This window comes from Dromiciops gliroides, chromosome 1 (genome assembly GCF_019393635.1).
Source record: "Dromiciops gliroides isolate mDroGli1 chromosome 1, mDroGli1.pri, whole genome shotgun sequence".
In the NCBI taxonomy this organism is placed as follows: Eukaryota; Metazoa; Chordata; class Mammalia; order Microbiotheria; family Microbiotheriidae; genus Dromiciops; species Dromiciops gliroides.
Window position 1 is genome coordinate 618912357 of NC_057861.1, and position 26998 is coordinate 618939354.

General features: G+C 40.2%; 1 protein-coding gene across 1 annotated transcript in view; it reads right to left on the minus strand.

The window, feature by feature from the left end:
- Positions 1-26998, minus strand: part of ARHGAP17 (Rho GTPase activating protein 17) — a 133019-nt gene that overhangs the window by 32775 nt on the left and 73246 nt on the right. Inside the window, 8 exon segments of the mRNA XM_043999715.1 lie at positions 6368-6404; positions 6407-6451; positions 6640-6708; positions 7279-7441; positions 9700-9740; positions 9743-9797; positions 14972-15045; positions 19592-19696. Of these exon segments, the coding sequence (XP_043855650.1) occupies positions 6368-6404; positions 6407-6451; positions 6640-6708; positions 7279-7441; positions 9700-9740; positions 9743-9797; positions 14972-15045; positions 19592-19696 (589 nt within the window).

Sequence of the window (26998 nt, forward strand, 5' to 3'; positions counted from 1 at the left end):
TATCATCACTCGTGTCCATGCTTTTTTTCCTTCCTAACAAGACTTCAAGTGCCTTGAAGACAGGGGCCCGGTCTTAACCCTTTCTGAGTCTCTCTCACTGGAATGATAATGCCCCTGTTGTGTCAGTCAGCACTGCCTTCTGTTCTCAGAATGCACACACTAGGGCTTAGCAGCAAGCTGGGACTAGCTTGCCTGGTGTGGGGAAAATATAAAGAAAATAAACATTTGTTAAGTACTATCTGTATATAAAGCACTATTCTAGGTGCTGGGGGAAAAACAAAGTCTAAATGGGCCATGGTCCCCCCTCCCCTTAGAATGCACAGTCTAAAGGGGTACATGAAACATATGCTGCTAAGTTTTATGAGAAAGCGACACACACCAACTGCTGCTTGACACTGGGCTGAGGAGATGGGACCAGGAGAGACTTCACGCAGGTGGCAGGGTTTGAGTTAGACTTTCCAGGACAGGCAGAAAGAGTTAGCAAGCAAAGAAAGAGGGTAACAACAAAAGACATTCTAGGAACCAAGAACAGACTGGGCAGAGGCACAAAGATGTAAAAACGGATTGCAAATGTGAGGACGGATTTGGATGGAACAGTGGGGTGGAGCTAGAGCATGTGATGTGTGGAAGAGATGAGGCTAGATGGGAGGGGGTGGGCCCAAATTCTGGAGGACCTCAAATGCCACCCAGAGGAGTTCAGGCCTGACTCAGTAAGACTTCTGACAGAAGAGTGCATGGTCAGACTTATACATAAGGAAAATGAGTCCTGTAGCACTTGAATGATGGATTAGAGGAGAGAAAAATGAAGGGAGGAAGACCTTCAAGAAGCTATTCCAGCAGGCCAAGGAGGTAATAATAAGGGTGGTGGCAGCAATGGGAATCGAGAGGGTGTGGGTGCCAGAGATGTAGTGCAAGTAAAATCAATGGGCCTTTGTAATTGATTGGATGTGAGTGGTGAGGGAGATGAAGGAATCAAAGATGACTCCAAGGTTATGAGCATTCACTTCGTGAACTGGTGGGTGTGCACAGACAGAAATGCTAGTTCAGAGGAAAAGAAAAATGAGCCCTGCTTGGGACAGACTGAAGTTGAGGAGCATGCATGTTCCTCCCCTTAATAGTAAACTCCTGGGTGGCAGGACCATCTGTGTTTGACCTTGAGCACCTAGCAGAGTCCTGACACACAGCAGGCACTTAATAAATGTTTGCTCCTTAACTGAGAGGAGAGACCCAGCTGGAGTAGCTCAGGACAAAGTTGAGGATACAGATCTAGAACACAGGAGAGGTCAGGTCTGAATAGACAGACTTTGGGGAGTAGGGCCATCTGCCCAGTGGGACTTCAAATTAAAGTGGTGAAAGAGATGGCCTGGGAAGAAAGCAGAGAGAGGAGGGCCAAAGATAGATCCTCAGGCCCCAGAAACGGAGAACTGAGAAGAACCAGGCCTAGAATCAAGATCAGAAAACCAGGGGTCCAGTCTTGGCTCCATCCTTAACTCCTAACTTGGAGCAGTTTTCTCCACTGTACAATAAGAGTTCAGACTAGGTGATCTCTAAGGTCATTTCCGGCTCTGACATTCAATAATCTTATTTTGGGGGTTGAAAAATACCAACACTTATTTTTTTCCTCTAGAAAAAACTTAGCATCAGCTTTCCAGTTAGAGAAAAGATGTATCTCAATATGGTTTTATTGCAGGCAAGCAAATAATTTCATCAAACTGAAAGAAGCACCAATCTTGTTTCTATCGCTCTGAGTCTCACTTAAGCTTCCTCGTACGCTGAACTAGAAGGGATCACATATGACATCAGAACTAACAAAGCCTTTTGGAGCTGGGTTAGACCTTTACTAGTACACTCTCCCAGAGACTGGCGGACAGCTCATGGTTCGGGGTGCTGCAGGAAAGATTCTGGATCAAGTGCAGATTAGGCCAGACGGCCTCTAGAGACTTTTCCAACTTTAAGATTCGGAGCTAGAACAGACTTCTGTCCAAGTACAGAGTGTGTTAGATGGGCTCTGCAGGTGCTCCCACCTCTGGAACTTTCTGACCCTCTCTCATCCATGGCTCACCCCCTCTTTTTCCAAGGGGTCCATCTGGAGGACACAGAGTTCCTGAGTCAGTAAAAACTGTGCACTTGGGGGGCAGCTAGGTGGCGCAGTGGATAAAGCACTGGCCTTGGATTCAGGAGGACCTGAGTTCAAATCCAGCCTCAGACACTTGACACTTACTAGCTGTGTGACCCTGGGCAAGTCACTTAACCCTCATTCCCCCGCCCAAAAAAAACAAAAAACAAAAAAAACTGTGCACTTGGTCTTTTAAAATCCTGGTAGTGAGAACATAATTCCCTAACAGAAATATAGCTCTGAAGGTCTGAGTTTTACAACAGAATGAAATATGTGGGGCTCGAGCTTCCCTTGATCCTCCCCCTCAAGCTGTCATCCTTCTCCCTCCCTCCCTCCCTCCCTCCCCCTCCCCCCCTTTTCCCTTCACAGCTAGACTCTTAATTATCTAGTATCTTCTCTTCTTTACTGTCCATTCCTCAGCCCCTTGTAATCTGGCTTCCCAATTCCTTTCCTTGACTGAAAACCCTCTCTCCAAGTTCATCCGTGGTTCCTAACCTGCTAAACCCAAAGGTTTCTTCCAGTTCTCAGACTACAACTCTCTTCAACACGTGACCCGCCATCCACCCCACCCCTTTCTGAACAGCTGTCCTATTCCCTGATGAGACTCTCCTCTCTTCTCTGGTTTTCTCTGGACTTTGCCTTCAAGGTTCTGTCCTGGGCTCCCTTCTTCTACTCTCTCCCTGCTCTCTTAGCTCTCTGGTCAATTATCATTCTCAAGCAGATGATTTCCAAAACTTTTCCCTTTTCTGTCTTTACATTTCCATCGTTGAGAGTAGCACAATGCACATAACAGGCAAGATTAATAAATATCTGTTGAGGGGCAGCTAGGTGGCGCAGTGGATAGAACACTGGCCCTGGAGTCAGGAGTACCTGAGTTCAAATCCAGCCTCAGACACTTAACACTTACTAGCTGTGTGACCCTGGGCAAGTCACTTAACCCCAACTGCCTCACTAAAAAAAAAAAAAAAATCTGTTGAACTGTATTGGACTAACCAGAGTTTTGAACAACAAGCTTGTGGAAGCTATAACTGATACAAAAGCTAGTTACTGAAAGGTCCTGTTAGAAATACTTTATTCTTAAAAAAAAAAAAACCAAATCAACAAACCATGAAGCATTCACATCCTTAGCTATGCATCTACAATTTGGATTATGGTAACTTCAATAATAAAAAAAAGCCTTTAGTCACAAGCTATCACCCAACTCTCTCTTATATACAGACAGCCAGTGTCCCAGCAATCCTCAGAAGAACTGAATGTATGTGAATAAAGAAAACTATCATGTCTCACAAAAGTCCAAAGCCCCAACTAAATAGAAAAGATTAAATGTTAACCACAGAAAGACAGGAAAACAATTGTAAAGAAGTGTGGGGAAAATGGATAGGCAAGAAAAATAAGAGTGTAGGAAGGCTTAGGGAATACTCTGTGAAGCCCCCATCTTAATGGTGCCCTGCCCAGCTAGCCTCAACTTTTGACTTCACACACTGTCCTAGAGAAAATGCTGGGACCAGATCCTACTGGGACAATAAAAAGTAATCCAATACTCCTGCTCGCTCGTCTAGGAATTATTCCATTTACAAAGTGCTTTCTTCACCAAAGTCCTGTATAGTAAGTGAATATGTTTTGCCCATTTGGCAGATAAAGAAACTGAGGTCTAGAGAAGTTAGGTGACTTTTTCTTCACTCCAAGGCCAAGCTTTTTTTGTGACAAGACTTTCCTTCTTTAGATAACTCAGCCCTGGCTCCCTCCCTAGTTCTTGGAATAAAACAAAAACAAAGTTAAGCCTGGAGATTTTTTTGCTCCTAGGTCATGTTCCTCTATCTAGGAATAATTCCTAGGACACTTCTAGTTCTTGGTTTCGTTTTGTTTTTCTCTCTCTCTCTGGTCAATTATCATTCTCAAACAGATGATTTCCAAAACTTTTCCCTTTTTTGTCTCTACATTTCCATTGCTCTGATAGAAATGCTCTGATATTTCAATGATCAAATGATATTTACTGAATGTCTGTATACAAGGTACCATTCTAGGTGATGTGGAAGAAACAAAGATGAAGGTCTGGTCTTTGTCCCTCAAGTAACTGATATTTTTAGTAAGGAAGACAGGACATTTAGGAAAAGAAATTAATACTGGGCATGTGTGGAAAGTGCCAAATGATTGTACAAATAGTAGGTGATCTTGGGATTTTTGAGGAAAAAGAGGTCACTGAAGGCTTTAGTGGTAAGGGAAGGTTTCACAGAGGAGGTGGAACTTGAGCTGGGCCCTGAAGACCAGGTAAGAATTAGGGCAGCTAGGTGGCACAGTGGATAGAGTGTCAGGCCTGGAGTCTTTTTAGCAGAGGGGTATGAAAACCAAAGCCACTGCAGTGGACTGGTCTAGGGAGTGAGTAATGCTGCCAACAACAGAGACCAGACATGGCCATTCCATGTGTAGGATTTCCCAAATGCTTGCGAAGGACTCCCACCATCATCTCTGAACAAACTCTTGAGATAAGTAACTCCTTTTGTACATCAACCATACAACAGTCTCCTAACTGGCTACCTGTGCTTCCTGCAAAGGCCTATGGAGGGCACTGTTACTAGCCTCTTCTGTGCCAGACCTCTAAACTTATCTTTTATTGTCAACAAATTATATTCATGAGCAGTAAAGTTTAGGAAAGTTTAAAACTTTCCTATTCCATGTTTCACTGATGGGCAGAATGATACATAGACCACTAGGGTTAAGGTCAGGGTCTGAGCCATAGTTCTTGACACTTACTTAGCCATGTGACCTTGGGTAAATTACAATTTCAAGCCTATTTCCTTATCTAGAAAGTAGAGATAATGGTAGTTGCAGTGTGTTGATGTGAGGAAAAATACTTTGTAAACAAACCCTGAAGTTCAACATAAATGTCAGTTGTTAATGGCTCCAAGTTTTCTCCCAATGAACACTCAAACATTCCTCATTCGCCATAATCCTCATGCACATGTCTTTTTTGCCTGAACCAATACCTGTAAACTACTATTATGAGTCTGTATTTTTCCAAGCTCAGTTTTCTCTATTAGACTCTTGCTCTACCAACTTTACATACATTATTAGTTCACCACATCCCAACAACTTAATGTACATTTCTAAGCACCACCACCATAAGAAACTTGGAAAATTTTGTCATTTAAGAATTGAGGACAGGAATCTTAGAAATCTGCCAAATCTCTGGGAGAAAGGGTGAGTGACACACATGAGCCCTGGGTCTATGAAGATCTCACACTGGTCAGCCAAGAAAGCCAAACTGCCCGGTCTGCAAGTTTATCATTGGCTTTCTAGTTCTATAAACAAAAAGCTTCAGCACAAGCCAGGAGTCCATAATAACTCTCCAAAATGTAATAGACAAGCTCATGTGCCCAGATTTAGAGCTCAGGTCCAGCTTAGCTCTCCTGGTCTAGCTAAGGCTGAAGGATGAGTAAAGCACTACCTTAATTCAAGGACCAACTTCAATGGCACATAGCCATTCATATCCCTCTGAACGTCTCTCACAGTCTGCCTGTCTTTGTCTACCCCCCCAGCATCTCTCTCTCTCCTCTCCTCTCTCTCTCTCTCTCTCTCTCTCTCTCTCCTCACCACACCACACACACACACACACACACCCTCCTCATAAAAGTGATCATCAGGGTAAATTTCTAGAGTCCTCATAACTTGGAGGTATGCTCGTCGAGCCTCCAAGACAAGGGAGCAAATATGTGATGTTCTTGGGAAAGAAGTTCTGCACAAAGGCAGAAACAGAGTAGATAAGAAAAGGTTCTGATCTGGCCCTCACCAGGTAGGTGTGCCTTCACCAGCTGTGCCAGTGTATGACATCGATTTTTAGAATACTCAAAAAAAAAAATCCAGGGTAATTTTTTGGGAACAATGATTGGAAGTTTCAATTCTAGGGTTTAATAGTTCAGCAACTCAACTGTTAGATTCTGGAAGAGATAATGCAATCATACACCTTTACCTACCTCAAGGAGGTGGACAAAATAACATAATGCTACTCAAAAAAAAAAAGTTGTAGGTTTCAGAAAGGACAGCATGTGTTTTGTTAGTACGGTAAAGCTAGTTTTAGAAGGAATTAGAGTATGCAGCAGCAAGAGATGAAAATATGCTGGGGAACAGCACTTCCCAGAACAAAAGGGGGCATTATTATTAGGGACTGCATGCAAAGGAGGCAAGGTGAAGAAGAAGACTGCAGAGGGGGCAAAGGCAGAGAGAAGATTCAGGCAAGAACACAAGTTACATTACCTTGATGGGCCTGGATTTCAGGGAGGGCCTTTTCTAAGGACAGCTAAGGCTTTTTCTATGGTAATCTGCTTGGGCTTCTAATAACTGGGAACAGAACCCACATTCAAAAACAAAGGCAATGTTAGCGTTGATGAATACACCACAACACGGTTGAGCAAAAGAAATGTGATCTTTGTTTTCAATGGACAAAACATGGTACGGGTCTTCAAACAAAACAAAGACAGTTCATTTCTGTAAAACTGCACATTTCTATGGAGAATAAACAGACCTACCGTAACAAAGTATCTGGCATACTCCCCTTCTTTAGCCACAAAGTTATACATGTCTGCAGCAAGCTGATCCTGGATTAAGTAGAAAGGGAGAAGAAAGAATTTGTGATAAAGGTTACAAAAATAACAATACCCTTTGTGCCCAATACTTTAGTTGCGGAAAATACATCCTAAAAAAGCTACTGAAAACAAAGAAACAGAAAACAAAACAAAGCAAAAAAAGAGCCAAATGTTCAGGAATTTTCATTGTAGCATTATACATGAAGGCAAAAAAGCTAGAAGGAACGTAAATGTCCAAGAGGGGGTATTGTTAATAAATTGTAGAATGTTAATGCAACAGAATATACAATGCAATTGTGATTGAAAAATATGAAGAATATCAAGAAATTTGGAAAGATGCTTATAACATAATGTGCCCCCCCCAAAAAAATTTATAGAAGAATGGAGCACGATATAACAGTGAGCATATGAGGAAAAGGAATGAGAATAAAGAGACAAAGAATCTTAACAGGGACGCAGCAAGAAGTGACACATATGGTGTTATGATTTTTTTTGCATCAAAATCAATTTAAACGTAAATATTTATCAAGAAAATTTAGTCCTTTGTACTAACATTCAGCGTTAAATCTCAACAAAACAGACTGCTGTTGTTATGAAGCCAGTGTACCTTGCATTGTCCACTTTATTCGCGGCCTCATCCATCTCTTCTTTTAAAGAGTCTATCTTTGATGGAAGTCCCTGAAAGTTAGTTCCTGAAGACTTATGAGCCTGGTTCCACTGCAAATCAAAGCTTGGCCTTGTAAACCTAAGCTTATAAATGAGGGCTGATGCTGACAAACTTCTCACTGACCACCTCCCCCACTGGGACACATGCTCTACCCTGAGAAGTCTTTTCTTCTTGAGTACAAAAGTTCAGAATGTCTCTGTGAAAAGGCTGAGAAATGTGGGGAATGGGGTAAATAAACACCACCAAGGACAACCAACTTTGAGGTCCAATTTTTTTTTCTCCTAGCAGGATATTTTTCTTCACAAACAACCCCTTAACAACAACGTTTTTCTCTTACCTACAGGCATTACTGAAAGACTGCCATGTTCCTGCTCAGAAGCCACCAAGTGTTCCATTTGCTCTCACTCCATTTTCTAGCTTCAAAGCCCCTCCCACAAGCAGTCCCCCATCTCATGAATCCATGCCCCCCATAATGAGTTTAGGAATCCTTATCACCATAGAACCATGTCAAGTTTCAAGCCTTTCACGACCCCTTTCTTGGAAAAGGATTTATCACTGGCTTATCAGCTCTTGAGACACTGGCCTGCTTTCTGTACATGAGCATTCTGGCACCCATACAACAAAAGTTCCACCACAGCGGTTCCTTGTTGGATAACACCTGAAATATGTGTTTGCTGCTGGGTACCCCATTTCAGGAAGGTCACTGAAAAGATGGAATGTGTCCAGATAAGGATGACCAATGGAATAGGAAATTATGTCACATAAGGAATGGCTGAAAGAACTATGGAGATTTAGCTCAGAGAAGAAAAACTTAAAAGGAGGCATAACAGAACTCTTCAGATCCTTAGAGGATGGTCAGGTGAAGAGACTTGGTCGGGTCTGACTCCAGAAAATAAAAGCAATGGTTGGAAAGGGAGGCATATTTGGGTTTGATAAGAAGGAAAACCTTAACCAGAGCTGTTTGAATGTAGAATGGGATGCTTTAAAAAGTAGTTTCCCATCATGGGAGATCATTAGGTAAGAAGCATCCTCCTTTATTCCTTGTCTAGCCCTTTTTACTCTCCTACTTCTAACCACATGACTAAGCAACTAAATAACTAAGCTTTTTTGAACTGTGTCTAAACCGAAAATCCCTATGTTCCAAGTGACATCAGAAAGGTCTCATCTATAAGTAAAATATTATGAATTTTGGGAACACGCAAATGCGTCTAAGAGTGTTGTAGGTAGGCTAAAGCTGCTAGAAATTTGAGGGATGGTGCATTTAGCATTTTTTCAAAAAGCACTGTCTAAGGTTTACCTAGCTCTGACCGGAACCCAGTCTAATTCCAATTAGAAAGTTGTTTCCTTTGTTTCTGAATGTTTGGGATATCCACCCTGGAAAAAAAGAAGAATGAAATGTTATAAATTCAGATTTTTTAAAAAAGTCAAGATCTTGAAGTTTTAAAAAACACATTTTAAGGCCTCAGACACTTAACACTTTATAGCTGTGTGACCCTGGGAAGGTCACTTAACCCCAATTGCCACACACACTCACACACACCAACACATTTTAAACTTCCAATAAAGTCCTCTAATGCTGCACAGTGGAGCAGAGGATGGCCCTGGATTCTTGAAGGCTGAGCCACTGGGCAAAGGTTCCAAAGGGCCCCTATCTAGCAAGACAAGGCTTCCAAGTACGGGTCTGGCAATGGTCCTGTGTATTTGCTCTCCAAAGACTAGCCTTGAGAAAGCCACGTAGCCTATGAAGTTTGCCCATCCCATGAGGATTGTTTTTTTCTTCAGGAAATCATGAAGAAGCATATACTAAGGCAGAGCTTCTTACAGTTTTTCCACTTGCTACCCCTTTTTGCCAGAGAAATTTTATGCAAGCCAGGGCGTACAGGTATATAAAATAGATATACATAACCTTTTATGTTGCCAAATTTTTTGTGACTCCCACCATTCAGTTACATGACCCACAGTTTAACGAAACTTTGTACTAAGGTACAAAGGATTTTAAAATGGGTAGGTAGAGCAAATAGCCATGCTGGTAAAATTTCAGCTTGCTAAAACATTAAGTAACACAAGCCAATTTGAAAGAAGAGTTTGTGTGTGTGCATAATATATATCTATATCTACAGACATAGACATACATAGACACACACACATATATATATACACACGTATGTATTTATTTATATGTAGCATGACAAAATAAACTTGCTCACCCACTTTGAGACATTCATGCTTCAGTCCATTAGCCTTTTTCCTTCCCCTCAAAAATAAAACTTGCTTTCATCTTTACACTTTCTTTCTTTGATACCATAATAAAAAATAACTTACCTCTGCAATATTACCAGTGTTCCACAATCTCTTTCTCAACAAAAACTTCATGTTTGAGGAGAGTTCTTGAGCCAAGAGATTCTGGGCGTCTCCACAAGATTCCAGCATTTTCCTTTAAAAGCAAAACCCTCAAGTAAAACAAAAGCCATTAAGAAACTAAGTGCTACTAATAAATTACACAGATGGATATCACTGTTAACAATGTGCTCTATATAAATAAAATACAGACTGCAATGTAAATGAAAAGAACAAAAATAAAGAGAAACCCAACACTGTGTAATTTTGACCAAATTACAAAGAATATAAAATTGAACCTTTTCTTCTCTTCAGAAGAGGGTGGACTATGGCTGTGGAATTCTACAAATACTATCAGATTCAAGTTGTATAAGTATTGGTTAGTTTTGTTACATTGCTGCCCCTATCACTCCTTCTGTTTTATTCTTTGTTACAAAGGATTAGTCTGTTGGGCAGGAAATGGAGGGAGGTATCTGTAAAGTAAAGTGATAGCAAAACAAAAGCATCCATTTTTTTAAAAAATCTATAGCATTCTATCCCCATTAAAACCTGCTCCAAGACTACATCATGGTACAGAGGAACATGGCACTGAGTTTTTGACCCTATGTCAGCATGCATGTCAAGGGTCATAAATCATTCTTTGACCCTAGCTCCCAGAAGAAAGATAAAATTACAATGGCTTTCAGTGTCCAAGGTTTCAGATTCTCTCTTTTTCTTCTGGCTGCAAAAGGAACAGAACTGAAGGAACAAAAGCATATCCATATGAATATTCTCGCTCAAAATAAAACCAAGCAATATAGAGTTGGAGTTAAGAGGAAGGAAAGTTCACAGATTCCCTCAGAGAAATGAAGAGTCCAGCAGAACTTGTTTCATGGCATGCCTAAGAGCAACAAGAAATCTAACTTCATCTGACCCTTGTTCAACTTGCCTTACAGCATTCAGAATGCATATTGGCCAGAACACCTGGAATCCAGCTGCCAGTGACACACCGACACTTGTCAAATCTGGTTAAGCAGACCGCATAGGTTCATAGGTGTGAAACTGAAGAGACTTTCAAAGGTTGTCCAGTCCAAAACCCTCATTTCAGATTTGAGGAAAATGAAGACGAGAAAGGTGAAACCACTTGTTCAAGGCCATACAGATCATGTGCCAGAGCTGGGATTTAACCACAGGTCTTCTGACTCCCAAATTCATTTTGCATTCCACTGTAACATGCTGCTTCTCAATTCTAGGAAGAACCTAACGAGCTCCTCTAAATCTAGGGTTCAAACTATATTATGATAAGCAGTGACTTCCAAGAGAATGTGGGTACAAAGAAAAGGCTAAAAATAAACAAATAAAAAAATTGGAAAATATGTTCAGGACAAAGAAATGAGATCAAAAGCTTACAGAGGATCAAAAGTCATCTCTCTCTCTCCTCTCTCTCTCTCTCAGAAGATAGTTATGGGGAAGCTAGGTGGCACAGTGGATAAAGCACTGGCCTTGGATTCAGGAGGACCCGAGTTCAAATCCGGCCCTCAGACACTTGACACTAGTTGTGTGACCCTGGGCAAGTCACTTAACCCTCATTGCCCCACAAAAACAAAACAAACAAACAACAAAAAAAAGATAGTTGAAAGATGACAGACACAGTGAGCACTAAATATTTAAAATAGTATTTATATATTAATATATGGGAAGCAATGAATTACTGGTGATATCTGCATCAGATTATTGTTATAGTTAGAGCAAAGTTCTAAATTAACAGCAAATTAAAAGAAAGAAGATAAGACATGGCATGCAAAAACCTAACCAAAAATAAGCTGCTGACCCTGAAAGTGGACAAAAGTAGATTCTGACTCATTCCTATCATTTCTTAGAAAAGCTTAAGTTAAGCAAAACAAGCACCCCAATGAGGAAGTTAAAAGAATAAATCCAAACCACCTCAGACAGCAAATAATCTCCTGGTTAAGCAAAGAAATATAGTAGTCAAGAGCAATAACAATTTAGGGTACAAGCTTATTTGAAAAACATTACAAAAGAGCAACAACAAATTAGGGTATGAGTTCATGTGTAAAACATTACAAAAGGTGATGACAGAAAATTATATGTAATATCATTTCTCAAAAAAATGAAAAGCAGTAGAAATGAGAAAGAACTTGCAGATGACTTGGGTGTGAGACCCAATTAATAAACTAGATCATCCTAATAAGTATTGATAAATGAAACTAGAAGAACAACAAAGAGAAGTGAAATTGAACAAACGACCTAGTTCTCTAGAGTGAACAATTCTCATCATAGTAGCAGTGAAACTACCACATTTGGGCTTGAATACTGCGGTAGTTGATTTAAAATATAAGGAAGTAGAAATCATACAAGAAAATAAGCTGGGAAAAACATTTGACCTTCACTTCCTCTTGGTATCTACAGTTATTGAATATTCCACACAGGTGGTTTTGTTTTTTCTGTGTGACATTTTCTTTGTAACAAGGAATGGTTCTTGAAAGGAAATAAGAGACACTGCACTAGAAATAACATAATGCTAAAGACAGGAATCTATGTTCAAGATATTTTCAAATAGGTTACTAAAAAAAATAGAAAATAAAGTCATGCACAGTGAGCAAAAAAGAAACTACAGAGATCAGTAACTGCCAACCTACACACCAACTTTCCAAACTCTATAAATATTTATGGTAATGACATGTATATATTAAAGCTATATTTGACAAAAATTAACAAGGCTGGCTTTTGAAATCTATTTTCTTTATTAGTTCATATCTTCACAGTCTATAGAACTCACTGAGTGGTGTAGAGAATATAAGACCTATATGTTTATTGCTTTTGCCTTTTTGCCACCCCTAGTATTTAGTTACAGTGCATCTCACATATTACATGCTAATAAATGCTTGTTAATTTGACCTAGAATGCAAAAACATATGCACACACACATATACGTATATAAACACACACACACACACACACGTTAGAGCAAAATGCCACCTTAAAGGTTCTCTTTTTTTTTTTTGTGAGGCAATGGGGGTTAAGTGACTTGCCCAGGGTCACACAGCTAGTAAGTGTTAAGTGTCTGAGGCCAGATTTGAACTCAGGTACTCCTGACTCCAGGGCCGGTGCTCTATCCACTGCACCACCTAGCTGCCCCAAAGTTCTCCTTCAACAAGGTGTCTGCCATGCATCTGAAGATCAAACAAGATTTCATGACAAATGTAACTAGAGAAGAAACTTTGTGTCAATTAATGATATCAAGTGAGACATAAAAGAGGGAGACAAAACATTTTCCAAAGGTGCTACCATTGTCATAGGGATGCCTTTGGAAAGGGATTTTCTCTAGATGGTAAGGTTCTCCAGATGGCATCATTTGTGGATGATACTGTTCTAACTGCAGCAACCAAATACCACCCAGTCAATTAGCATTTATTAAGCACCTACTATATGCCAGGCACTATGCTTAAGTTTGGGGAATAAAAAGAAAAGACAGTTCCTGCTCTCAGGGAGTTTACAGTCTAATGGGGGAGATAACATACTATGAATAAACTAGAGATAATCAACAGAGAGAAGGTACTAGCATTAAACGGACTGGGAAAAGCCTGTTATAGAAGATGAAACTTTGGCTGAGACTTGAAAGAATCCAGGGAAGTTAGGAGGTGGAGATGAACAGAGAGAGTTCCAGGCATGGGAGAAAAGTCAATGAAAATGCCCAGGGTCAAGAGATGGAGCATCTTGTGCAAGGAACATCAAGGAAGTTCCAAGAAAAAGGGACTGAAGATGACAGGGAAAACAGACATGATGACCATGAGGTGACTGATAGAAGTACAGACTCCTAAACGAGACCTTTCTTACAGGCTAAAGAGATTGCACAGAATTTCCAAGGGTCAGAGACATGGACATCAGTTGAGCTGGTGACATAGTGGTGACATAGTGTGTGTGGGGGGGTGGGGGTGGCACTAGGTGGCACAGTGGATAAAGCACTGGCCTTGGATTCAGGAGGACCTGAGTTCAAATCCAGCCCCAGACACTTGACACTAGCTGTGTGACCCTGGGCAAGTCACTTAACCCTCATTGCCCCACCAAAAAAAAAAAAAAAAAAAGGGGAAGAAGGAGGAAAGTGAACAGTAGAGAACCTTAAGGGCAAATGGAGCATGATGACAAGTAGTAAATGAAGACAGGTCAGTGCTCTAAGAACTGAGCTCTCCTTCTTGTACAAGTGGTATAACTTGGCATTTTAAACCTGAGCTAAGGTGATGGATGCCCCAAAACTGCTGATGATATTCCTCAATTGTATGCAGCAGACAAAGGGATGAAAACATTCAGACTGGAGGAAAATAAGCTCGTTAGGCTGCTCTATGAGTCCTAACCTGTCAGGATGGCAAGAACCTATCGCTGAGTCTTTCTTTGACCCCTCCCAACTTCTACCTCTCTCCTACAGGAAAAAGAACAAGCAGCAGATTGCTGTTTTTCAGTTACAGCAGATTAAAAGTCATTTTGTTTTGCAATTGCTGCAATATTCTTTGATCTAGCTAACTAGAGGCCACTACAATGGTGTTATGAAACCACGGCAAGCAAAATTTATTTTCAAGGTAACAAATCTCGAGCATGTATCAAACCACCAGCTGAGCATAACCCCAATCAAAAGGGATCCAAAGAGCAGGGCAATTACAGCAGTCAAAAGGCAGAGGAGGGAAGGGTTTGGCAGGAGGTCTCCTTTGAAGAGGTGGACTCAGTGGACAATACACACTGTTACAAATGATAGCTTTAATGTTTTGCCAGCTGTGGACATGAGATCACTTATATTTGTTAAAATTGTTCCCCCTCCAAAATACCCCAGAGGAAGGAAAAGAACCCCTCAGGTGCTTTCCCTCATAGTTTAGCAGGAATTGCCTCTCACATTTATGAGTCTTCCTTACAACAATAGCCCTCGTGATCATAATTCTCATTTTACAGATAAAGTGAAGCTCAGAAAGGTTAAGTGACTTGCACATAGCACTCTGATTCTAGTGAACTTTCCAAGAGTGCTCCCAGATGAAACACCACCCTAGGCCAGTTGCCCTATCTGCCAGCTTTCTCTAGTAGGACTCTCTGCCACACCTCATGCAACAAGAAGACACCTCTGCTTGTCCCTGCTGCTCAGCTCATTCCCCTAGAGAATTACACATCTTGTCTTACAAGAACCACATAAGCATGCCAACACTCTCTCCTATTTGCATAGACACCTGCAATTCACTTACAGTTCTATTTCCTTCATGGAACCACATTTTCTAGAATGTGAATGCTTACCCCAAAAGAGACTCTTCAAGCTGGGTAGATGCTTCCTGCATATTTTGAGCAAGGGCAGTCAAAGGGAGCTTTTTCTGTAAAGAAGACACATTTTTGCTTCATTATTATTTGGCACCACTTTGGTTTTTTAAAATAACTAACTGATTGTTTGTCTTTATATCACTTTCACTTCCAAATATTATATTCCCTCCCTTCCCCACACCTAGAGACATAGAATTAAAAAAAGAATCATTTCAGTAAAATTAATCAATACATCAAGCCAATAGTATATGCAGTGTCCCACATCCATTGTCTTCCAACCCTGAAAAGAGAGGTTCAGAAAGCACTTTCGCTAAGCTGTGTCTCACCTCGTCTCTACTCTCATACTTAGAGGTTCCGCAACACCGAATTTTAGGGCTAAATGAAACCTCAGTACTTAGAATACTGGAGCTGAGAAAAGCCACTAGAGCTTTAGGAACTCTAGGTTTAAGATTCTAGAGAACACAGAGTCCAACCCTCACACATGTTACAGAGAAAGAAACTGAGGCTCAGAGAGAAGAAGGGCACTGTACAAGGTCTAAGGGGTAATAAGTGATGGAGATGGGGCTGGAACCCAAGTTCAGGGTTTCTTCAACCACACACTACCCTTCACTATATGTACACAAGTGAAGCCAATGCTTTTGAGTAAGAATATTTGGTTTTCAGATGAATTTCTAAGAGTCTCTATTTGGCAGCTGATCAATGCAAAGACAGCCTTTTGATAAGAAGTCTCAAACAGGGGCAGCTAGGTGGTGCAGTGGATAGAGCACTGGCCCTGGATTCAGGAGGACCTGAGTTCAAATCCAGCCTCAGACACTTGACACTTACTAGCTGTGTGACCCTGGGCAAGTTACTTAACCCCAATTGCCTCACAAAAAAAAAAGTCTCAAACATCTTATCCATCTCTGCCTATTACCATTATTTAGTAGCAATAAGAGTATTAACATGATCAGTATTAATAAATTCTATTTCTAGTCTTTACAGTTTAGAAAGCACTTTCTCAAAACAAACACTTTCAAAAACAACAATAGGTATGCAGTAAAAATATTATTAAATCCCAAAAGGTATGAGACTCAGAGTGGTTAAAGTGACTTGGCCCTGGAAAATAGTGTTGACACCTTTCAAGCTATAGTTCATGTGCCACTGTCTTCATAAACTCTGCACTAACTACTAGAAGTGAGAGTGAGCTTGCTCTCACTTGACTTCACAGTACTCTGGATTTCTCTTATTCAGCCATCATATTCTAATTTGTACTCTATCTAGTACGAGTTCTAATACATCACAGGGATGAAAACTTATCTTTCTATCTTTTAGCCCAATACACGGCATAAAGTAAAAAGTTTGCCAAATAAATAGAAATAAGTTGAGAGCAGAAGCTCTTGACCTTTTTTTGTGTCATGGACCCATTTGGGAATATAATGAAGCCTCCAAATCCCTTCTAGGAATAATGTCTTCAAGTGCATAAAATATATAGGATTACAAAGAAAATCAATTATATTGAAATCCATTTATTAAAATATTAAACAAGTACACAGACCTCAACTTAAGAACCCCTGCCTAAAGGAAGAATTTAAAAATTAAAAAAAAAAAATCACGGGCAGCTAGGTGGTACAGTGGATAAAAGCACTGGCCCTGAATTCAGAAGGACCTCAGACACTTGACATTTACTAGCTGTGTAACCCTGGGCAAGTCACTTAAACCTCATTGCCCCGTCCTCCCCCCCAATCACATATTACTTTATTAGTAAGAAAAATAGTTTACATTCCCCACCCACCTAAAAAGCCTGGCCCTTCTTCAAAGCCATTCCTCAAATCCAACCTCCTCCAGGAAGTCATCTCTGACTACTCCAGGCTCCCACTGTCTGTACTATCAGAAAGAAGATCTTAGGGTCCAGGCACCCGGGCTTGAAGCCTTAATCCACTGACTCTTCTCTCTGTCCAGCCTTCCTCTTTCAAATGGTCCTATCTACCTCCAATATCCCTTTCTTGAATTCACAATCTTTTTTCCATTCCCACTGAGAGTAGCCTGGTTTTCCACCATCTGTACTACTGTAACCAACTCCTCACTAATCTCTGCCTCCAGGTTTTATCTTTAATCCACCTCTTTCAAGAGCAGCCAAAACAAGCTCCTTACTGCACAAATGGGACCACGCTGCTTCTCAGCTCAGAATCTCTCAGTGGCTCCCCACTACTCAGAGGATAAAATGTCAATTCCTTTCCCTGGTATTTCAAGTCCTTCATAAAATAGCCAAATTAACCTACCAGGTATTATTCTCTTGGTGAACTTTACCTCTCCCAACTCCGTACCTTCCTCATCTCTCTCCCCAAATCCCTAACCCCAGACTCAGGATGTATTTTCTCTTTATTTCTATGTGTTGAAATTATTCCTTTCCTTAGGGGCCTGGATCAGAATCCACCATCTCCATGTATCCTTCCCTGGATCTACAACTCTGCCCTGCAACTGAAAGTCGTTTTTTCTCTCTCCAAATTTTCTTATGGGACTTTGTCTGGGTCCCTTCTATGATTGTAATACATTCTACCTCATAGAATTATTAGTATATAAGTATGGTCCCTTTTTCTTCCTCAACAGTATAGCCTTGTCATTTTTCTATTGTAGCCTTGTCATTTTTCTATCCTCAGTGCCTAACGATATGCAAGCATTTGTTGAACTGAGTTAATCTGCAAGACTAAAGAAAAGAGTGCGAAGACAGATGTTCTTACCTATTAAAATCATTGTAATACATTGTAGCTCTTCTGACATGTAAAGATCTCCTAAAGCCCTGCTCTGAAAGTTCATCCCAGAGTGGGGGCAACCTTGGATGGCCTGTGTCAGCTGAGAACAAACTCTGACCAGTCCTGTGGTTCTCTATTTTCAAAGAGGTTCATCACTCCAGTGGGCTACCTTTGGCCAGAGCAACTCAATAAATTGCTAATGAAGGCAGAGCAGTTTTACTATAAGCACTATACTAGAAGGTTTGCGCAAATGACAATGCAGATCCTGGGTTTATACGACTCTGGTACCACCTTCATATTCCTTGTTTTCTATGATACTCAATACCCCTGTGAGGGAGGCAAAGCACATATTAGTGTTCCCATTTTACAGATAAGAGACTCCAGATGTGAGTGATTGTGATGATGAAGACTCCATGTTTCTTGGTATATTCAGAAGAAGATGTAGTGGGTAAAATGCTGGACTTAGAAAACAGGGGTTTGAAAAATCATCTGTGGAGCAGCTAGGTGGCACAGTGGATAAAGCACTGGCCCTGGATTCAGGAGGACCTGAGTTCAAATGCAGCCTCAGACACTTGACACTTAGCTGTGTGACCCTGGGCAAGTCACTTAACCCTCACTGCCCTGGGGGGGGGGGGACCATTTGTGCCACTTAGCTGTGTGACCTTGAAAACAAGCCACTTTACCTCTGAATCTCAGTTTCCTGATCTGTAAAACAAGCAGGGCAGACAACACAATTACTGAGGCCCTTTTCCAGAAAGTTCCTTCTCTAGCTCTAATATTCTACGTTCTCTATTCCAAGGCCACTTCTCCATGAACATCTTCTGCCTCAAGTCTTTAGCAGTTGTGACATTCTGTGTATGATGGTCCCCTTCCAGCTCTAACAGAGTCAGAGAATTCTTGAAAACGAGTGCATTGGACTATTCCATCTCTTTGATCCCTTGTGCCCTACATTTCCTGATGTATCCTCAAGTTTAGGGTCCCCTCCAGCTCTAACGTTGGACTGCTATGTTCCAAAGCCATTTCTAGCATTAGCATTCTAGATCTCGGCTCCTTTCTGGTTTAGACGTTCCATGTTCTATGGTTCCCTTCAGGATCTGACATTCTCTGAGTTTCTGAAAGTGAAGCTGCACTAGGTCAGAGGTGTCAAATACATGCTCCCAAACCCCTGCTCTCCCAACCAGGTTAAAATAGAATTGGGGAATATTTCACAAAATAAGTAAAAACAGAACAGGACAAAGACAATGTCACTCTGTGGCTTTCTAAGTCAATCTGCATCTGCAGGGATCACTCTGTACAGGTTGGTGACCCCCCCCCCCCCCGACTGGATTATCTTGGGTGCCCTCTAGCTCTCATGTTCTATGATCCAACCATTAACTTTCCCATGTACAAATGACTATTATTGGAAGGCTAATTAGGCTCAGAAGATCCAATGTTCATGTATAATCTAAGAACTTATAAAGGAAGGGATAGAACTGCCAGATGGATTACAATGCAAGAGAATGAAAGCAACCTCTGTGCTCGGCTGGTGTCGTGTGGGAACTCCAGGGTGCTCTGAACTGAATAAGTCCATTCTTTTCTGTCCGTGACAAATGCTAACCCAGTCTTTCCAAACACCTATCACTGACAAGGAAGGAAACAATGCAAGTGAGTGGGGCTCAGGACACAACAGCACTGTCAGCAAAGGAATGTTGTTGCTGCTGGAAGGGCTCATGTCCCAAGTTTCCTACTGGCTAGAAACAGCGACATGTGGGGTGGCTCCACCCCTTCTATTCTAGAGCTCTACTGACTTGGGGGCAAGGCACCTGATCAAGAGGAAAGAGAAAGCCAGAGATGAAAGCAAACACACATCTCCAAAAGGTCAAATACTTACATGTCGCTTGTCCACATCTGTGCCAAACTGGCCTTGGAAACATGCTAAGAGGCGCTTGTGGGAATGATGGCACACTGACCGCACTGTGTCGAGCCGTCTCTCAATCTAACAAGGGAGGGAAAAAAAAGAAGTTATTTTCCCAGTCTCGATGAGTCCCTTTTTTCCTTTGATACATTTAAGTCTGTGTGAGCTCAGTAAAAACTAATGCTATCAAAATTTTGTGGGGTGAGCATCTTCTCTCTGGTTAAGTAATCCCTTGACACAGTTAAACTGAATAGGCAGAAACTGAATTCCATTCAATCCAAACATTTATTAAGGCCAGTATGGACAGAGCATTATGTTAGGCTGGGGTATTCACAAGACAAAACAAACAAAAAACCCCAAACCCAGTCTCAATCTTAAGGAGTTTACAGTCTAAAGGAAAATAAAACATGTAGGTAGCTAAGTAAACAAGATTAATTTGGATAAATACTTGTAAATTATTGCTATTCTAGTCTGCTTTATCTTCAACTTGACCAGGTATTTCCACTTAAAATTTTTATTTATATTCCTACTAATCCCAACAAAAAGGGATAGGGACTAGACATGTAATTTCATTGATATGGAACACTCACAGATGAGGAAAATCCCTCGTTCAAAGTTCCATACAATCTCAGAGAGTTGCTAAGAGAACTGAGAGAGTAAGTGACTTTCCCACAGTACACTAACTGTAAAGGGCAGAACTTGTATACAGGCCTTTCTGGCTTGAAGGCTGGCTCTCAATCCCCTCTGTTTGTAGACTCTCTCCTATCCATAACATTAGGGAAAGATCTCATCTACCACAGAATATGAAGACACCTCCAGTTGGTTATTGAACCAAAGTACTGCCCCAAACTCAGTCCTGAGTAAATGTGCCACTTATGATCAGTTCAGTCCAAACATTATTAAGAACCTGTTATGTACAAAGAGTCAAGTGTTCTGGGACAAGAGCAACAACTGTCACTTGCACAGCACTTTATATTTCATATCAAACATAACAGCTTTGGGAAGTGGACAAACCAACTATAATGCAAGTGGCATTTTACAGGTGAGGAAAATATGAGTCACGGAGGGTTAAAATACTAGGGTCATCATTAGATGGTTTCTCCTTGTCACCTCTTGATGGAATTACACATCTTAAGAAAAATGGAAATGGGGTAAGTAAAAAAAAAATTCTCTAAGGACTAGAATGTATTCTAGAAATTATAAGCATATTCCTTTTTGTGGTTTTGTTTTGTTCTTGTATTTGTGTAAAGCCAGTCAGCACATATAAGGAAGCAAACAGTTTTAACAAAAAATCTCACATAGAATAATAAGAGCTGAATTTATGAAGTGTTTTAAGGTTTGCCAAGTTATATATATATATGTATGTATGTATGTATATGTGTATATATGTGTATATATATATATGTATGTATATGTATATAGATTATTTCATTTACTAGATTCTAGTGGAGGTCCTTGGACATGATGGGCCTTGCAAATATTTGTGGAATGCATGAGGTCTCTGAGTTGGAAGAGCTATGTATGAAGATCCCATGCTCTAAACACTGGTGTTGGGAGAAAACTGTTTATGTTGAAGAGAGCCTCTACTGGGAGAAAGAATGCAGTGAATCTACATTTTGATGACTCATTAAAACCAAGAGGAAGCCCTAGGGAATGATTTTCTATTTTGAAGAAAGATCCCAAAATATAAAACAGAATAAATTTCAACTCTATAAACATTTGAACTAAGGAGATGATTTTGTGCTTCTTTGTCAATAGATCCCTAATATACCAGAATTTTATCTTTGCAGCCCCTGCCCATTTATTAGAATTCCTACCAAGCAAGCAAGTTTATGTTCATTTTTTGAATACCAGTTGGTAAGATTAGCATTGCCAGTTCTCCTCAAACCCACAGCAATCAGCTTTTTACACAAAGAGAACCAACACAAATGATTGGCTCTGTTACAAAAGAATCGACTTTTCCAAATCAAAACAATTTAGCTTCCCAGCTCTCCAAAGGCAAGTTTTATGTCATTTAATTTTCCATCTTTGAGAATTTTCAGGGGGCAGCTAGGTGGCGCAATGGATAAAGCACTGGCCCTAGATTTTAGAAGGACCTGAGTTCAAAGCCAGCCTCAGACACTTGAAACTTACTAGCTGTGTGACCCTGGGCAAGTCACTTAACCCTCATTGCCCTGCAAAAAAAAAAAAAAGGAGAATTTTCATGGGGCATAAAATGACTGGTTTCCAGACATTTTTAAAAAATTGTTTACTTTGTCAAACACAAAAAAAGTGCATTTTACACTTGAAGACCTTACAGTATTTCCTACAAGAGCTGCCTTGTCTTTGGGTTTCCTCATCACAGCATATGGAAAATGAGGCTGTCTTCAAGGTCTCACAGGTCAGAGAATATTAGTGCGTAGTGCATGTATCACAGAAGGTAAAGATACTGGCAGGGGATTGGGGGGGCTGGGGTTGTTATGATACTGAATGTCAGAACTCAGTCTTAGAATGAGAACTTTTGTAGAACATAATAGGTGCTTAATAAATGCTTGTTCTTCTTCTTCTGAAATATTAAAGGAGGAAGAGATCTCAGAGATAATCAAGTCCAAGCACTCATTTTAGAGATGATGAAACTCTGGTATACTCATGGACACACACACAGAGCAGTGACTAAAGGTATCCATTTGATAGCATAAGCTAATATAACAGACAGTGGTAAAAGATTAGAGTGATTCCCACAAAAGTATGTATAAACCATGTCTTTGTTATTAACCATTTATTTGTACTCCATGGTTCTGGAGAACTTCCCTACAGCAAGAGGCATTACAAAAAAATGAAACTGCTAAATGTGACAGTGGAGAAGAGAGAACAGAGGCCCAAACAGAAAATGCTCTCCATGGCTCATTTAGAATTGTTCCTAAGATAGCCCACTCCTACCTTTCCCCTTAGTCCCACAAACTCCACCAGCCAGCAATATTGGCCTATTTGTATTTCCATGAGCACAACACTCCGGGTCCCAAGTCTTTGGCTTTGCACAGGCTGTCTGTCCCCCATGCCTGTAAAGTTCTGCATGCTCACTTCTTCATTCCACTAGTAGCTTCTTTAAACGTGTATTTATTAGCCCCAATCCCACCTTCTAGAGGAAGCCTTTCCCGATTTTCCCTCCACCTCCCTTTATGCTGTATACATCTTGTATGTATCTAAGTATTTACATGTTGCCGAACCATTAAAACGTATGCTCCTTGAGGACAAGGACTGGTTTTCCCTCCTTCCTTTGTATCCCTAGCACTTAGCATAGTGTGTTAAATGCTTGTTGACCAATTTTTAAATTTTTGATTACAAAGGATGACTTTCTGGGAAAGAAAGAAGAAAGGCCTTGGAAATGGAAATGATAGAACAAAAAATAACCACAACAATTTTTTTAAGCAAGGGCCTTAGTAAAACTCAGATTAAATGTAAGACCAATGGCTAAATGTGGACAGGACAGCACTCACACCTTGCTCAGACTCCAAGTCCAGGATTCTTCCACTATATTGTATGGCAAACCCTAAATAACTTTGTGAGCCATGAGCAAGTCGATTTCCTTCTCTGGATTTCATTTGTAAAATTGTAAAATGAGTAGGTTCAACTTGGTTATCTCTAAGATCATTTCTGACTCTAAAGAAAAACTACATATAGAGAAGGTGAATTTATTTGCTAATGATTTGGTTTATATTTCTCTTGACCAATCATTCCTTTAAAAAAACAACAACCCTAAAATAACTTTTTTATTAAGCATCATGAGGTGGATGCGACAGTCTTCACATATGTCACACAACAATGCATCAAACCTAATAGTAGTTCATTTTTGGATAATCCACTGAGTTAGGGTAGAACTCTCTTCAAATTCTATTAAAATGCCTATTAATTTAGTTCTTGTGGGCAGAGGATGGGGAATTCCACCTAATCATTAATGTGTGATGTGATGAAGAGCGTAAGGAAATGCCTCTATGGCATAGTGAGTCTAGAAATACAAATAAAACTCCCCCAAATTACACAGGAATATTTTTGAAGCATCCAATTCTTTTTTTCCATAAAAGTATTTTATTATTTTCCAGTTACATTTAGAGATAGTTTTCAACATTTGTTTTTATAAGATTTCTAGTTTCAATTTTTTCTCCCTCCCTCCCCCCTACCCAAGATACCAAGCAATCTGATATAGGTTATATATGTACAATCACATTAAACATATTTCTTCATTAGTCATGCTGTGAAAGAAGAATCAGAGCAAAAAGGAAAAACCTAAAAAAGAAAAAGAAATAGTATGGCTCAATCTGCATCTAGATTCCACAGTTCTTTTTTCTTTCTGGATTTGGAGAGCATTTTCCACCATGAGTCCTTTGGAACTATCTTGGACCATTGTATTACTGAGAAGAGTCAAGTCTATCACAGTTGATCAACACATAATATTGTTGATACTGTGTACAAGGTTCTCCTGGTTCTGCTCATCTCACTCATCATCTATTCATGCAAGTCCTTCCAGGTTTCTCTGAAATCTGCCTGCTCAATCAGTTCTTATAATACAACAATATTTCATCATTACATTCATATACCACAACTTGTTCAGCCATTCCCCAATTGATGGGCATCCCCTCAATTTCCAATTCCTTGACATCACAAAAAGAGCAGCTATAAATATTTTGGTACATGTGGGTCCTTTTCCCTTTTTTATGATCTCTTTGGGAAAGAGACCCAAAAGTGGTATTGCTGGGTCAAAGGGTATGTACAGCTTTATAGCCCTTTGGGCATAGTTCCAAATTGCTCTCCAGAATGGTTGGATCAGTTCACAGCTCCACCAACCATGCATTAGTGTTCCAATTTTTCCACAGCTTCTCCAACATTTATTATTTTCCCTTTTTTTTGTCATATTAGCCAATCTGATAGGTGTCAGGTGGTACCTCAGTGCTGCTTTAATTTGCATTTCTCTAATCAATAGAGATTTAGAACATTTTTTTCATATGGCAATAGATAGCTTTGATTTCTTCCTCAGAAAACTGCCTGTTCATATCCTTTGACCATTTCTCAATTGGGGAATGACTTGGATCTTATAAATTTGATTCAGTTCCCAATATATTTTAGAAATGAGGACTTTATCAGAAATACTGGCTATAAAAATTGTTTCCCAGCTTTCTGCCTCCCTTCTAATTTTGGATGCATTGCTTCTGTTTGTACAAAACCTTTTTAATTTAATGTAATCAAAATCATCCATTTTGCATTTCATAATATTCTATATCTCTTGTTTGGTCATAAACTGTTCTCCTTTCCAAAAATCTAAGAGGTAAACTATTCCTTCCTCTCCTAATTTACCTATGGTATCACCTTTTACGTCTAAATCATGTACCTGTTTTGACCTTATTTTAGTATAAGGTGTAAGATGTTGATCTATGCCTAGCTTCTGCCATACTATCTTCCAGTTTTCCCAGCAGTTTTTGTCAAATACTGAGTTCCTATCCCAGAAGCTGGAGTCTTTGGGTTTATCAAACACTACATTACTAGTGTCATTTACTACTCTGTCTCCTGTGCCTAACCTACTCCACTGATCTACCACTCAATTTCTTAGCCAGTGCCAAATAGTTTTGATGACTGCCGCTTTATAGTAAAGTGAAGCATCCAATTCTTAGAAATAGGAAACAAATCTTAATTACTAAGCACCTACCACTGAACTATGTGGATACTTCCGTGAAAAGTGCTCTATGCACAGTAGGCCAGGGGTTCTCAGAGGGTGTAATGAATTTTACTACGTAGGCTACAAAATTTCTTATGCTATTGATACCACTCATAAGTTTGCTTAACATAAACTCTGTTAATCTAGAATTTGTAGTACCTAAAATAAAACATTTGCAAAATAAGTAAAACTTATCTATTACAAAAACATATCAGAACTTGAACTTGCAAAGAACTCAACAAAAATGGCTGCTATTGCTGGAGGCAAACTGTGCATGTCCCAGTCTCCTCTTTTGCAATGTTGCCAGCTTTAAATGTTCATGCCACAATTCCTCTCCATAAAGAATACTGTAGTTGGAGAAAAAAATCGTAACCCCTGAAGTAAGACATTTGAATATGTGGATGAACTTCATAGCTGACTGAATATAAAGGCTAACAGCTGATAAAAAACAGCCTCAGGCACAGCAGCACATAAGGGGACTTCATCCTCAGTGTCATGAGCTTTAGAAGTATTGTTATACCATGCTGACCTTAAAGTAAATGCTTAGGGGCAGCTAGGTGGCACAGTGGATAGAGCATCAATTCTGGACTCAGGAAGACTCATCTTCCTCAGTTCAAATCTGGCCTCAAATACTTAAGTGTGACCCTGGGCGAGTCACTTAACCATCATCTGTAAAATGAACTGGAAAAGGAAATGGCAAACCACTCCAGTATCTTTGCTAGAAAACCCCAAATGGGGTGAGGAAGAGTCGGACAGGATTTAAACTGCTGAACAACAAAATGCCTGGAGCACAGTATACTCAACAACAAATTCAGGGAGGAAGAAGATTGTGGCTGAATGTGGGGAAAAGTCTCCACCCAAGGCTATTTGGTAAGGTAATGGCTGTATTTATGCTTCTTCTGTAGTTCAATTTAGACAGCCAATTCAATAAACACTTTTAAGCACCCACTATACGTACAGACCTTTATGCCAGGAAGGCAGGCTACCCTTGCCCTCAAGGAGCTTATAATCTAAAAGGGAGCTATGACGCACACAAGTAGGTATAGAAAAGGGTGTGAACAAACAGGAAGCTGGGAAGTTAAGAATGTATAGAAGGGAACTGAGAACAATCCAGTCTGGCTGGAGTGCAGTCAGGTGGTGGGGAACAGTATAAAGTAACACTGTAATTGCAGGGGTGACTGTGGAGGGAGTTAAGAGTCAAGCTAAGGTGTCTGTTATTAAAACGTAACTTCCTTGAGAGCAGGGATTACTTCAATTTTTGTATCCTGGGATCCGAGCTGGTAATTCTAGTAAGCACTTAAATGCTTACTGACTGATAGCTGTCAGTTAACAAGGGAAGGTTTAAAGAGGATTAATTAAGCAGAGGAGTAAAGGATTGACTGGAGTAAAGAAAAGACTAGAAGCTAAAGATAAGCCAGGAGAATGCTGTAATAGTCCAGGTGAGTGGTAATAAGGGAAAAATAAAAGGAGATGGGCGAGAGATTTTTTTCCAGGGGAGACAGTATAGCCTGATGGATAGAATGCTGGTCTTTAGAATTAGGAAGACAGGTTCAAATCTTACTTGCAATACTTACTGGCTATGTCATCAGGGTCCCTTTTTCTTTTGGAGGAATATAACCTAGGAAACAGAGTGGCATTTGCTACATACGTTATTGGCCATAACTTCTGCCCTCAGATCAGATCTCAGAGTTATTTTG